Here is a 15,539-nt window from a genome sequence, read left to right as displayed (position 1 = left end):
CGTCGCTTTGCAGAAAAGTCAACCTTGAATACACACATGCGTACCCACACTGGCGAACGGCCATTCCAGTGCGACCACTGCGACAAGAGCTTTGCTCGAAAGAGCGGCCTTGTGGTACACCTACGTACCCACACCGGCCGGTACCAGTGTGACCACTGCGAGAGCAACTTTGCTCACTACAGCGCCCTGGTGGTGCATTTACGTACCCACACGGGTGAGCGTCCGTTTAAGTGTGATGACTGCGGGAAGAGCTTTATGATTAGAGATCTGTTTTTGCAGCACCGTGGCACCCACACGGGTGAGCAGCGATACCAATGCCAGCTTTGCCCCATGTTCTTTGCACGCAGTACAAGCCTCGCACACCATGTGCGAGCCCATAATAATGAAAGACCACATCAGTGTCAGTTCTGCACAATGGCATTCAAAGAAAAGGGCCATTTGAAACAGCATGAAATCAGAAAACACAGTACGCAAACCGCAGTTTTGTAAAGGTTTGTTGCCTTTTCCCAGTAATGGAATGAGAAGATTCACTGCTAGCCAACCTGTCGCAATTACTATAGCCAGGTTGACATAAAATATTCAAGTTTACATGGATTCAAAGTAGGCTGGGGCAGAGTGATTTTTCAGGTCCTTTCTCTTGTCCACAAAAAGCATTATCATACCGAGCTCCTACTTTAATGGACTGTGACTGGAACGTCATGTACAAAAGCCGTAATTTACTGGAAGAAGGTTTTCGGCAACAAATAAGACCAAAATTTGTGTGTACAAAATGTGCAGTAAAACCTTGTTAATTCTGAGTCAGTGGGATTGCAATATATGTTTGGATTAACTGAATTTTCGAACTTGCTGAGCGCAGCGAAAAAAAAACGGACCCAGGCAAAAAATTTTGTTGCTGGAATGCACTACCTTTATTGGATGAACATTGCAATTACTGTATATTGCTGCAAACTGTTTTGTGTTTTGAAATAAATTCTGCAAATAAACAACGAATGAATGAATAAAAATCGACCACCCAACTCATAGTTTTTGCTGGCCAAAGCGGAGTTACTCCAAATATACAAGTTGGCACATTCACCCCACTCCACCCCAACTCTTCATTCCACCTCCACACTTTGTTTTGTAGTTCCCGTTTGATGGTGCCATGCTGCACGCGCGTCTCAAAGCTGTAAATGCATAGCAATGCAATCACAAGGGCAGCAGTGTAAGTCAATGAAGATCAAAGGCAAAACCGCTGAGCACCCTACTCTCCACACTCGTACATCCCGACTGACTTTTAATTTGATTTAGATAACCAATTTGCATACTAATAAGCTTTATTTGATTCAAAGGAAAACATTCAACAGAGGTCTGTCTGTCTGTCTGGGAAAGGAATTTTAAGTGAGACAGGAATGCCAATCAAAAATGAAATAACACGACGTTTTGGAACCTACTCGGTTCCTTCATCACGGAACTAACCGTAGACCATGGATATAACGGGGGCGGGGGAGAGGGAATTGAGGGAGCGTCTGCTGAATGTGCGATGTCCTTCGAGAGGACCGCGTATATGCTAGAAAACCTGTTGGGTGCGAGAAAAGCATGGAGGTTTTTCTTCCTCCATGGAGAAAAGCACCTTCACACCATATCTGTGTCATATCTCCATGTGAGATATTTTATGCAGATGGAATGACTTGCACATGCTGTCTTTCAACTGCAGAGCTTGAAAGCCTTTTTGTTGTTTCTTTTATTGTCTTCTGTAGAAGATGGTTCAGTTTATAGGGTTTAGTACTTTCAAGGCACCATAGTGCTGGGCTCTGGATATAATTTCGACCACTTGGGGTTCTTTGAAGGAGTAGAGACCTAATTTTCGTGGCTTGTTTTGTTCTCTACAGTGATGCGGAAGACACTACGGTGCTTGAATCCCTATTTGGTATTCGCCTACAACTGATAAATAATTTATAATTGAATTTATTTCTCATGCTGTCTCTGTTTCGGTTTAAACATCCGAACGATCGCTGTGATGTCAAAGCATGGTTGTATGTCACATCAAGCATAGAGAAACGTCACTATGAATCGCTACTTCATCGTTTTAATTCACTACAGTGCTGAGGCCAGCCTTTCTCAAGAGCCGTAGTAACAATGAATGTGGAAGCGGCTAATATATTGCAGTTTTTCTTTCCTCGTAACCTATAACCACACTTTGATGTACGTCACAGTCATTGTTCGGCTGTTGAAACCAAAACAGCACGAGAAAGAAGTTTGATTATAAATTATTTAGCAGCAGTTGTCAGAGAATGCCACGTGTAATCCATGTATAGTAATGCTTTACGCATCATTACCAACGAAAACATGCACCGAAAAGTTAGGTGTCTATACTCCAACATCATACGGTCCTCTAGTATTTCACCTCGATCGAAATGCGGTCGCCGCGGCCAGGAGCTGAACCCACGTTTTTCGGCTGGCAGCCGATTACCACAACGACATAATCATCTGAGAGATTTCCGTTACTCTACTGATCAATGATGACAACTTTTAGGTGCTTTCATATGGAAGAATGTTTTTCTTAGTGTATATGAATGCATCTTTATATTTGCATATATGTTTTGTCATATCTTAATTAAATTCATTAAAAACAGTCAAGTATTTACATGTGTTGGATAGAGCAGGAGCCTTTGTCATGAAATAAAGACCCCGCCTTCCAAAGCTCGTCTTTGGCTAATTATTTCTCGACATTTTTGTATGAAACAGATACATTGTTTTCTTTCGTGGTCCTCAGCAACCATGGCTAGGTTGCAGAAAACTGGAAAACTGTTTTTTTAGGAAAGGAAGTGGTGCAGTATGTGTCTCGCATCTGGGCGGACACCCGAACCGCGCCGTAAGGGAAGGGAGGAAGGTGGGAAGAAAGAGGTGCCGTAGGGGAATAATTTCGACCGCCAGACGTGCACTGACATTGCACAGCACACGGGCGCCTTTTGTGTTTCGCCTCCATCGAAACGCGGCCGCCACGGCTGGGTTCGAACCCGGGAACTCCGGCTCAGAAGCCGAACGCCACAGAGCCACCGCGGGCCGCGGCGGGTGCCAGATTTGATCATCTCGGTACTTGAGCAGAGTAAGGAATCGATAAATGTGTGACGTCTGTTCACCATGCAGGTCTCAGATAAAAAGTCATTCCTTAATAAAACACATTTTGGCTTTCAAAAGTAGAGTCTTTTTATAAAACTTCAAAACTTTGCGCTGTGCAGTTTGCAGACAAAAAAAGAAAAAGCACCACGCTAACGATGACAGCGCCTCAAGTTTCTCTTTCATGAGCGGTGACTAAGCGAACTAGTTGGCGCGTTTCCCGCCAAAAAGAAACTCGTCACCTCGATAGGTCGCCACCGACAAACTCTGATCGCATGCTTTGTGCACCAAATACCAGCTGAAAAACATGTTAGACGTCGTCAGAAAACAGCACGATGGAGCAGATTTTGAATGGATTGGCGATTACTTCGTGCAAAATCGGAGGAGCAAGCACAGATCGTACAGGCAAGTGATACCTTTGCTTTACCGGCGAACAGAGGCACACGCCGTCCATTTAAACTTTAAAGTGCCGCGATACCGCATGGTGGAGTGAAACCGTGTCCGGGTTTCGTGAAAACACTGAAACGCTTACACTCCCAGTTGCACGTTAAATTATTCTCGCCTCTCTTTTGAAAGCAATATTCATAGCTGCGATTATTGAAGTCTGTGTTGAGACTGCAGTTGCTTGTGTATGATGGTGGCGGCATGCATGATGTTAAAATTTTTGCTCGCTTCGTTTTTCGCTATGTAGCAAGTTCAAGCTTTCGGGAAAGGTGTACACCGTCGGCGACTACGTCCTTATTCGAGATGACGACAGTATGGACCCCGAAGAACTTCGAAACTGCTACGTCGGTCGGATCAAAAGTGCCTTCGATACCGGTAAGACCAATTAATTATTAGGCGGTCTTCTTAATTCTCAGGGGCCGATGTGAGAATGGTTAGCTAGTATAATCTTGTGGATAAACATTGTTCACATGGAAAGGTCATATAAATTGAAGTTATGCGTGCAACTGCAGATTTCACTTGCGATCGTTGACCTGCCACGACTGATGTGTGCGTATATGTTAACAGCCGAATGTCTCGCTCCTTGCCTATGAATCGCACGAATTAGCTGAGCAGTGATTTAGCTTACAGTTGTAATTGGGAGCTAAGCCGTCGTCTAAATTTCTCTTCTATCTTTCTAAAAGAGCCAAATCTAATGAGTCTCATCTGGAGTCATATTGTTGTTGTGACCAGCAAGCTGCAAACTGTGTATGTACATTGGCACGTTCGTAAGTAATGTTTGTGTTGTTGAAGCATTTACCACGCAGTTACACCCATCGCTAACCGGCAGAAATCGCACTCTATTCCAATATCATCCCATTTATGTCTTGCTTAAAGCTGCTAAACCACCAGAGGCCTCGCCTCCAGAAACATAGTACATGCGTTAATTCTCTGCCTTTATCTCGCACTGTGGTGCATTATCTGCCTCTCTTATTCAGATGAAAACAAAAGATATTAACTGCAGCTATTAGGTTAATATTAGGTTGACAGGAAAAGCTATTAATCGACATTGTCTTCTTTTTCCATTCCTTTTGTTTATTACTGCATGTGTATATTGGGTTTAGGTGTGGCAAAAAGAAGTGCTGTTAGTAATTAGGAAGCAGCTAACCACCGGACTGGCTTAACAAGTCTATGCAGTAGTGCAAATCTGTTTGCAAATGCAGGCTATGTGGGCAACTTGTTGAGCAACAAAATGGTATTCTTGCTTTGTTATTTTTAAAAGCCAAGCAGGGCTCAGCCTTGCTTATATTTCAGTTCATTATCCCAATCTAGTTACTTTTCCTTCGTACATTCCCCCACTTGGTTACTGCCTACTTCCTGTCACTGCACAAGGTAAAAAATGGCTTCGCTTTCGAGGAGTATTGAGAAAAGATGCATCTCTACTGTGTTTTCAGCTTGTGCTTGAAAAGTTGGAAAGTTCCTGCCACTACTGCAAAGCTCGCTCGAAGTGAAGAAATCTGAGTGAAAGAACTGTAGTTGTGACTGTCGCAAAGTTACGCAGTTCTTGAATTTGTTCTCCTTCCTGATTTTCCTGCCATTACCTCCAGCTCTACGAGCGCTGTGCATAGCACTGGTTAAGTTTTTTTTTTATTTTATTTATTGCACCCTCAGAGCCTACAGGAAGCATTACAGAGGAGAGGCCGAAAAACTGACAACCACAGCACACATTGGACATAAAAGTGCAAACAAGGAGAAATATATGTGCAGATAAATGAGCATGTGAAAAGAGAGCAAAATAACAGCTAAAGAAATGTCAGTACAAGAAAAAAGCATGGTCAGGTACAAACATGGGATTAATGTTTTTACGTTTATTTAACAGGTGGTTTTTCAGAAAGAGTCAGTGACTTCAATGCCAATCATTTTCTGTAGTTGTTACAATTGTTCGTTATAACAAACAGTACATAGTGTGCATAATGAATTAAATGTAGTCCCCCTCAAAGGCTTTGCAATGACCAGCACAATTAGTGCATTATTTTAATAAAACAGAATTTTGTAAGCAATGGACTTAACAGGCTGACCTGCCACCGAAGGAAATAACCTGTACTTGCCAATTTTGTTTGGAAGTGGTGTTTGAAATGATGCAGGCATTGTTTAGCACGGTTCTCTGTGGTAGCAAAGAAGGCAGTTGTTAGCTGTCATAGGTGGCAAACCTCTTGTGCTTCATATCTTGCAAAGAGTTATTGCAACAAAGTTTTCATGTACAGTAAGAGCCCTGTCATGCACTCAGGGAATTTTCTGAAGCGTTGCAATTTTTCTGTGTACAGTCATGGACAGGATAAAATAGACATGCTTCTAAACATGAATTCATAATAGACATGCATTCTAAACAAGTTGCCGCGTTTTCGTGTAAAACCAATGTTTTTAAAAACTTGTCCTTTCCCCGTACCATCGCTAAATTGACTGGTTTACCCTCTGACGTCGTCAATTACGGATCGGTGAATTTATTTTTACAAGCTCTGAATGAAGCATAGGGCTCACATGTATCCCTCTTCTGTGCCAAGCTCGATACTGTTGTTCATTGCCAAGTTCAATGTCATTACCAGTTCTCTGCTTTTGTAATCAATTTTGTGTTGTATGTTCTGGTTTAGACTCTGTTCGCTAGCTACTTCTGTTGTGTAGTTCTCGTTTTTATCATTACATCTGTATCCCACTCCTGCCTAAGGCCTGTAGCACAGGCCGGTTTGCTAAATAAATAAATAAAAAAAATTCCTGGTGTAGTATGACTTTTGTGGGCAGTGTCGCTTGTGCTTGCAGCAGGTTTGATTGCATTACCCCTGGAATGTCGTTATGCTGATGCTCAGGCTACTACGATGATGATTCACCGGTTTTTGTTCAGGTGAGATGGACCAAGACCACCGGTTCGTCACAGTGGCCTGGTACATACGGGCCGTCGAGCTTTCACCATCACAGCAGGCAAAGGTGGCTGACTTCGACTATTTCCGAGAGGTGCTGGTCGACGAACGCGGTCTCTGGTCCGACACGGTCGACGCCGAGACCATCTTCGGCAAGTGCTCTGTGAGTGCCGTTCTGCATTTTTCTTGCAAATTCCCGCTGTATCATCTTCTTTTTTTAAATTTTTTTTTAATGCCCACAGTAATGAATGTATCCTCTTCCTTACATATTTATTTGTTTATTAGTACCTCAAAGGCCCACTAGGGGCATTATGTGAGGGGTGGGCTAACATATCATTTAATTAGATCAGTGATGAATGATTTGAAGGATTCGAGGCCAGGACGAATAAAAGCTTCAGCGGGCAGGTTGTTCCAGTCTCTGGCGGTCTTGCTACATATTATGCCAAGTGTTATGAGCAGGAACTCTAACCTTATTTTTTATTTTCTTTAGGACTGTCATAGTGTAGGTAACCCTTTACTGGCTGTTGTTTCCTTTCGGTTTCCTTTATAGCAGCCTCGAATGGCGTATGAAATTTCGTATAAATTTTGTGTGCTTATTAAAAAGGCGCATCTCTTATTCGGAGCAGTTATCCTCGCAGCCACTTATTGCATTTTATTTTGAAAGAAAAGGTACAAATGATGCGTAAATGTAACCTGAAAGCAGAAGTTACAAATGTGTGGTTAATTCAATAATTAACCACTTTTGTGTTATCCAAAATTTTTCTAGAATCGCGTTCCATCGTAGGGTGTGCTTATGTAAAGAACTTGTCTTCTATTGATTGCACTGCAATTCTTCAAATGGAGAATCACTGGTATAACTTTCATAATGGTCCTTTCCTGGTCTTTGTCATTACTGCACATATTTCTGGTCTGACAGGCAAAACATGCAGCTTCTGGGACGTCTCTAATTGGGAGAAGAAAGGTGGCAAGAATGCGCGACACATGGAGAACCAGTTCAGAGCAGAAAATGGGCGATTTTGCCCAGTCAGACCGCGCCCCTTTGAAGTTGTGCTGTTTACACCAGGAGAGGTCTATACCATATTAGAATTGGCCTACACGCTTAGATATAAGGACACTGAGGAGCTCCATCCTATTTTTGTTTGTCAGCAAAAATCTTTCGTATGACTCTTTCTGGCTGTCTAGATGTTTGTTCGGCATCAAAAGGCGGATTTGTTAATTAGAAAATCGGATTTAAAGATAGAGCATTTTTTTCTTCCTTCCACTCGATCCAAACTCGTGACATCAAGACCGAAAATGAATCCGCAATCACTGCTGCGAAGTAAACGGTGGCGTAACGTAGTCGCAGAGATTCTTGTAATGAAAACTGCCTAGATGTCACTGCTGTTTACTTTCCAGTCGGCCAGTGATGCAAATCTTCATTCGTTTTTTGACCATTTCTAGCCTATCAAAGCTCTGTTTTTACAATTCATATTGTAATTCATATACATATAATAATTCATATAATTCATTTACAATTCATATTTATATTAGAATTTTGCATTCTACTCCCTAAACCTAACACTAATTATGGTAAACAAACAGTTCGTTTCTCTGCTACCACTTTATGGAACTCATTACCTGTTACCATTAAGCATCATCAGATATCTGTGCCTTTAAATCTGCTTTTCGTCAGTGTTTACAATCCCCCTAATAGTATTTCTTATAGTAAAAGGTACTAGCTTTGTCATTCATATCATTCAATGATTTTTGTTATGTGTTGTTCTGTACGCTTTTAGGTGTGTAAACTTTTTTCATTCAAAGAAGTCTTTGCATTCTTTCTCGTATCTCACTCACTGCTCTTTACTGATGCCAGCAACTTCATAATTTTTGTATCTGCTGGCTGCATATTCTTTTTTACAATTGTTCTCACAGGAGGTCCCGTCTTAGTCTCTGACTTTGGGAGCTCCTTCTGTATTCCAGTATTTTTTAAATCTTGTACCCTAAACATGCAACAAACGAACCCTGAACTCAAAGTAGCGTCTTTGTCGTTAGAATACGGCATTCTGTCAATGCCGGCCAACTTTTATTTGTCTTTAATCTCCCTTTAAGGGGGGGCATGGGTCTTAGAGCATTTTTTTTTTATTTACAGACCAAATGCAGTGAAACTGCACAGACTTGTTCAGTCTTTTCTGCTGATTTCAAATATGCAATTTGTTTATTTCAAGGCCATTTAGTTCCTGAGATATTAACATATGTCATGCCATTGTCTGCTGAAACAATAGAAAAAAAATGGGCTACCAGAAATTTAATTTTAATATGTGGGTAGATACTGCAATGTGTGAGGAATGCAACGCTGGAAGCAGTTTTCAGTTTTTTGTCCGTGTGGACAAATGGGCTTAGTAGTTAGTTTTCAAGTGAGTTAACCAGACATACAGTGCCAGAAAACACATGACACACATGAAACTAACTATTAAGCCCATTTGTCCACACGGACAAAAGACTGAAAACTGCTTCCAGCGTTGCATTCCTCACACATTGTAGTATCTACCCACGTATTAAAATTAAATTTCTGGTGGCCCATTTTTTTCTATTGCTTGAGCAAACAATGGCATGATATATACTAATATCTCAGGAACTAATAGGGGATATTCAAAATTCCGCAAGTGCGCTTTCCCACATAGCTATGTTGCCCCAAACAAGATGGTCGACTTCGCTACAGAGAAACTAGGTGGGCTACAGGACAGGCGCTAAAGGTGTGGATAGAATGTAAGAAACGTATTTTGGAAGAAGCAAACAAAAAACTGGTCTTTCCTGCTTTGTTTCAGCTGGACACTCATGGTCAGCCATCTTGTTTGGGACGAAATTGTTATGCGGGAAAGTGCACTTGCGGAATTTTGAATATACCCTATTGGCCTAGAAATAAACAAATTGCATATTTGAAATCGGCAGAAAAAAACTGAATAAGTCTGGGCAGTTTGATTGTATTTGGTCTGTAAATAAAAAAAAAAAATGTGCTGAGACCCATGTCCCCCCTTAAAGACGTGCGCAACACAGCCATGTGGCACCTTTAGGCATTGCCTTATTTCTCCCTCTCTCCATTTTTAATTTTATTTTGATTTCATCATCATCATCATCAGCCTGACTACGCCCACTGCAGGGCAGAGGCCTCTCCCATGTCTCTCCAATTAGCCCTGTCCTTTGCCAGTTGCAGCCACCATATCCCCGCAAACCTCCTAATCTCATCCGCCCACCTAACTTTCTGCCGCCCTCTGCTACACTTGCCCACACTTGGAATCCACTCTGTTACCATTAGGGACCAGCTGTTATCTTGCCCTTGCATTACATGCCCTGCTCAAGCCCATTTCTTCCCCTGGATTTCGACAAGGATGTTGACGCAGGCCAACTTTTATTTTTCTTTAGTGTCCCTTCAAAAGACACACACAACACAACCATGGCACCTTTCGGCATTGCCTTATTCCTCTCTCTCCCCATTTTTAATTTTATTTTGATTTAAAATTTTTGCAAATCGCTTCTGTACATTCGCAGGTGGTGACAATGCCAGCCAGCGTGTCACCCAAGGTCGCCTTTGAGATTGTCGACGCCGAAGGGAACCCCCTGTTCTTGTGCCGGTATAAGATCACCAGTCGTGGCATCAGCCCCGTGTTGGGTCGTCCTGCCACGCCGTCTTCAAGCAGGAAGCCATCCTTGAAAAGCCGCACACCGTCGTCTCGCGCCCACGAGCAGTCCCCCAGCAGAGTGGTGGCTCATCGTTCGCTCACAACACCAACTCGTATGTGTCTTCTCTCTCCCTCTCTCTGATGTTGGAATAGTTTAATTTTACGCTGTTAGCTGTTATTGTCAGGAAGACATGTGCTGAGTGGTTTGTACCTTCGTAATTCTAATTCGTAATTTACGTGGGTTACAGGGGCCCAGAAACACAATCTTAGTTGACTGTTTTGCCTGTTGATCGCATACAGTGAGTTACAATGGTGCTATTAGCATCGGTAATATCGCGTATATTCCGTTTTTTTTAATATTTTAATGTCCTCCCAAAAACAACTTCATGGCTCTGATGGTGTCCCCACACACAGCGGCAGGTTTCAGCAGCGTTATATGACATCACCTGGCGCAAGCTTGGTGATTGTACAAACAGTAAATACACTGCAAATTGTGTGAATAAATAGAGAAACATTTTGTCACCTGTCTGCGTTTTATATTAGATCAACAAAAGCAACTTGTTAGTCTTAGATAAAAGCCCTGCAAAGCAAGTAAAATAAAAATACACCACCAGGGGCGCTCTGGCATGGAAACGACGCTGCCAGTCTCAGCAAGAACGAGTTACAGAGAGCAGGCAACCATGGAGTACAAACTTCCGCGACGTGCTCTGGCAGGCTGTTTTGATTGGTTGCGCCAGGTGCCGTCATTGGGAGAGCGAAATAGGAGTGGGAAGCCCCGCCAAAATCGAGTTGAGGGCAGCGTTTTGTTTGCTTGTATTTTCAAATTTCTTCACTGAATAACTCCCGTTCCTGTGCATCGATTCCTGTAATTCTTTTTAAGTCAGCATCTGTGTGACATAAAGAATCCACCTGAAGTACAGCCGGTATCCCCCCAAGCAGTGTTTCGCAGCCCCTTTAAGGGGGGACGAGGGTCTTAAAAGTGACCTTTTTATTTGTGGCTAGAGTCTCATGAAATTCTGCACACAGATGTGCTTTTCTCTCCTGATTTCAAAAATGTAGTCATAATTAAGCTGGTGGTCTTAGATCAAAAGTTTTTTTTTAATTCTGGAGTGTAATTAGGTAATTTATTACGCAGCTTTAATGAACTTTCTCATTGCGTTTTGTTGCTTTTAATTACATGAATTGACAGCCAGCGAATTCCCATACCCGATGACATTCTTACTTTTTGTTTAGGCCACATATAAATAGCAATTTAGATTTAGCTTAACGAGTTGCAGTGTAAAATGCTGCAACCTTTTACTCTCGACGTAGTATGTCAGGATGAAATGCCTTTAGAGAAAAACAAAGAATGTCATCGGGTATGGGAACTCTCTGGCTACCAATTCATGCAAATAAAAGCAACAAAATGCAGTGAGAAAGTTCATTAAAGCTGTGCAAGAAATTACCTAATTACATTCTAGACTTCGTAAGATCTAAGACCACTAGCTCAATTATGATTACGTATTTGGAATCAGAAGAGAAAAACACATCTGTGTGCAAAATTTCACGAGATTCTAGCCTTAAATAAAAAAGTTAGTTTTAAGACCCACATTCCCCCTTAAACACATCCTTGTCGAAATCAAGAGGAAGAAATGGGCTTGGGCGGGGCATGTAATGCGAAGGCAAGATAACCACTGGTCCTTAAGGGTAACGGAGTGGATTCCAAGAGAAAGCAAACGTAGCAGTGGACGGCAGAAAGTTAGGTGGGCGGATGAGATTAAGAAGTTTGTGGGGATACGGTGGCCGCAACTGGCGAAGGACAGGGTTAGTTGGAGAGACATGGGAGAGGCCTTTGCCCTGCAGTGGGCGTAGTCAGGCTGATGATGATGGTGATGAATTCTGGTTTGAGTTTCCTTGGTAAATGCAGCCTGTTACATCACTTCCCTGCTCTCTCATATCCTCTCATGCATCGAGCACCGCTTGTATTCGTTTAGTTTTGGTTTTTGCATAGACACATGTGTTCGTTAACATGTTTGCGGTTTCAATACAGCACATGTTGTAGATATCCTGTTGGGCATGGGACGCAGCATTTATGACACTTCCTTAAACCGTTACTGTGAGGAATTAGCGAGATGGAATTTATGATCATGCGTGTGAATGGGGACAGGCTACACTTGACTTACTGTCTGATGTGGCAAAAATACGATTGTACGAACTTGTCAGCTGCCCTGCTGCAAAGTTTCTTTTTCTGGTTTGTGCTTACAAGTTTACTTAGTCGACAGTTTGTTTTCATGTATGGCTTGCCTTGAGTGTCCCAGCTCTCATTACCTGTGCGTTACAGTGTAGTTAAGTGTATCATCCAGAGAGACCTTGAACGTTAGTTCTGAATAGAGGGATTTGTAAATCATCATCACCAGCCTAGCTTCATCTACTGCGAGACAAAGGCCTGCCCCACTAATCTCCGATTAATCCTGCCCTGTGCCAGCTGTGGCCGCCTTATCCCCACTAACTTCCTAATCCCCCTCACCTAGCTGACTCTCTGCTGCATCCTGGCATACGTTTACCACCTCTTGGAATCCTCTCCGTTAACCTCAGTTAATCAGTTATTTGTTCTGTGCACTACTTGCAGTGTCAATGTCCATTTCCTTTGCTTGAAATGAGTATGGATGTCATTTAACCCACTCTGGGGGCTGCCTTCCTGTTGCTTAAGGGGGGACACTGGTCTTAGACCTATTTTCCTTATCCTTAGTTTAGTCCTGAAGAAACTGTACCACCTTGCTCAGTTTTTTATACTGATTTCAACAATGAAATCACCTTTCTCATAAATTAGTCGGTTCCCAAGATAAATAATTTTAATTAGTCATTCATTAGTACCTCGGTGCAAAAAAAAACTGCCCAATAAAAAATCATTTTTAATCCATGGCTACATAGTATGGTGAGTAAAGAGTGCAGTAACCAAAACCATTTTTTCATTTTGACTCTCATTAGTAATTTTACAGCACTTGGAATATCAATGTTCAAGGCGTGAATGTAATGCATCGATAAACTTTGCGAAATTGTGAATTTTCGAAGTGCGACTGAACAAATCTGCTTCGATTATTGCACACATTGTGCCTTCAGCTTCTCTTAGCAAACAATATGACACCTCTATCTGTTCTAGATGTTGAGATACCGACATACTAAAGACAGCCAGATGTCCAAAATTTTCATGCCATTAAATTGTCTGCTCCTGTATAAAATCAGCTCACTTGATGATCTGAATTGAATATTATGGTCAAAATGCTGATTTCTTGAAGAAAAAAAATTGGTACAGTTGTAAAATAATAGCTGGAGATTCCACAAATGTCACTTTTTGAAAACCAATTTTTTGGTCATTTTTTGTCTCAAAAACCAGTGTCCCCGCTTAATGTTGCCCCTATAATTCTCTTTTCCGTAGCTCGTTGCATTCATACATTTCCATAGCAATGGTAAATGGTAAATGGTAAATGGAATAGTTTGCCTACTTCTTCCCTCCAATCTTTAGATATGCTGAAATTAAGTATTTAATAGCTATGAAATGTTGCCTCCTGTCAGTTCCTTGGTGTCGGCTTTGACTGTGTCAGTTTTTTTTTTGTGCTTATTTTATGTGCAGCGTTTCAACTGAACTACGCAATGTGTTGATGTGTTTTGTAACTTGTGCTGTCATGCTTTTCTATTTTATTTTATTTAATTTTTTTTAATTTTATGTAAACATATGCCACTCCTGCTTGGGCGCTCAGCCTGCAGTATGTTTAAAAATAAATAAAATAAATAAGGAGGATGGTGCTCTAAACATGCAGGTAAACATAGTCATGGTCACCACACCCGAGACGCATCTTCATCGGTGTCCAGGCGACTCTGCGCGTCGGTCGCTCTCGAAGGTACGCTTGCAGACTTTCCAAGTCCGGTCAAGTCTCGGTCGTCTCCTCACAAGGTGTTACTGGTGTCCCCAATCAAGATGCGGCGAGACCGGGAGACCTGGAACTGTATGCAAAAGTCGACGCCTCCTTCACTGCCACAAACAAGCATAAAAGAATTCCAACTTGATGATGTGAAACCAGCATCTCAAAAAAGGTGCGGGGAAAACGATTTATGTCTGCATTTTTTTATTCATTAAAGCTGTGCACTGTGAACTGCAGGGAAAACGTAGTGAAGGCCTTCAGATTGGTTTTCACAGCTTGCGGTTCTCTAATGTCCTTTGGGTCTTTGTACAGGGGTGTTCCTGCATTTAATACCCATCAAATTAAAGCCACTGCAGTAATTACATATGTGAGGTGTTCCTTGGAACAAGTCTAATGCAAGTCTAATGACAAGCCTGATAACAAGAAGCCATACAGGGGTGTCTCAGCTTTCTTTTACCAGCTTTGTATTTAATTACTATTTCCATAATATATCTAAAACATTGGGTACTTATTTAAAGGTTCACCTTTGTCTAAGACTGCAAACCTAAATATAGGATCGATTATTGGGAGCCACTGATTTCATTGCCTTCCCAGAACCTGCGTACATTTATAGTTGTAGACCGTCCGGCCCATTGTCAGAGGATGGAATTGGGTTGGTTACCGTGTTGTTTAGTTTTCACACATGCATTCAGTGGCGTGAAACCAATCTGTGACATCACATTTCCGACAAGGCTGGCACACTGATGTTTGTTTGTGCAGACCTGATATCTTAGCTTTATTTTTTAGTCTTCACATAGGACATCGGTGTTTAAACTGGATTCCTCAGAATCCTCAGGTTCCTTGGAAAGTTTTTTGGCTTCCCCGAGCCCCTAAATCCATACATGCCTCAACTTTCACCTTTTCACAGTTTATTTTTGGGGCTAAATGTATTGTAATTGCTCGTAGAAGACTTTTTTCACTCTACGGCCAGTCATTATGAATTAAATTTGGCCATGTTTGAGGGCTGTGCATCTGCGTGCTCGTTTTTACATGCATGCCAGGCAGGACGAGAGCAAATCCTAAACGTGGCATTTCCCGACACCAAAATGATTAAAGGAGCCATGACACCATTTTTCAGACTGCAGATGTTTGTTGCATGTTGTTCGCTGTACATCTTGGAACAACTGGACAAAATATAAGCCCATTCGGTGCAGCTAGCAATTTGTAGTTGAATTTTTAAAAGTTCTCCTGAACCATTTAGCAGTCAGGCAACAGTGGCACACTCTCGATTCGTGACGACATAAGCTGACAGTCATGTGCTTGCTCACGACTGAACTGTGCATGGTGAGCATAGGGGAGGGGGTTGTCTGTTGTTCAGTCTAAGGGTAAGGAGAGCTGAAAGTGGGAAGTTGGAGAAAAGATGCGGAGGAAAAGAAAAGATGCGGAGTCGCTATAGTGCTCTGGAGCCCACTCCCCACGCCAGATGGACAAAGGCAACAAAGGCCTGTGTCTTTCCCTTTTCTGTTTAGTTTCTGCCTGGTTTTGGCGACTTCACCACAGTTTGTCATGGCCAG

General features: G+C 42.1%; 1 protein-coding gene across 1 annotated transcript in view; it reads left to right on the top strand.

The window, feature by feature from the left end:
- The first annotated feature begins 73 nt into the window (after nucleotides 1–73).
- Nucleotides 74–15,539, top strand: part of Orc1 (origin recognition complex subunit 1) — a 48,411-nt gene continuing 32,945 nt past the window's right edge. The window contains exons 1-5 of the mRNA XM_089552040.1: nucleotides 74–3,501; nucleotides 3,788–3,915; nucleotides 6,416–6,594; nucleotides 9,957–10,200; nucleotides 13,885–14,158. Coding sequence (XP_089408166.1) covers nucleotides 3,404–3,501; nucleotides 3,788–3,915; nucleotides 6,416–6,594; nucleotides 9,957–10,200; nucleotides 13,885–14,158 — 923 coding nt within the window. The 5' untranslated portion in view covers nucleotides 74–3,403. The remainder of the gene's footprint in view (nucleotides 3,502–3,787; nucleotides 3,916–6,415; nucleotides 6,595–9,956; nucleotides 10,201–13,884; nucleotides 14,159–15,539) is intronic.

Source organism: Amblyomma mixtum, chromosome 1 (assembly GCF_055824585.1).
Source record: "Amblyomma mixtum isolate Tamu chromosome 1, ASM5582458v1, whole genome shotgun sequence".
NCBI classification, from domain to species: Eukaryota; Metazoa; Arthropoda; class Arachnida; order Ixodida; family Ixodidae; genus Amblyomma; species Amblyomma mixtum.
This window is presented reverse-complemented; position numbering and strand designations above follow the sequence as displayed.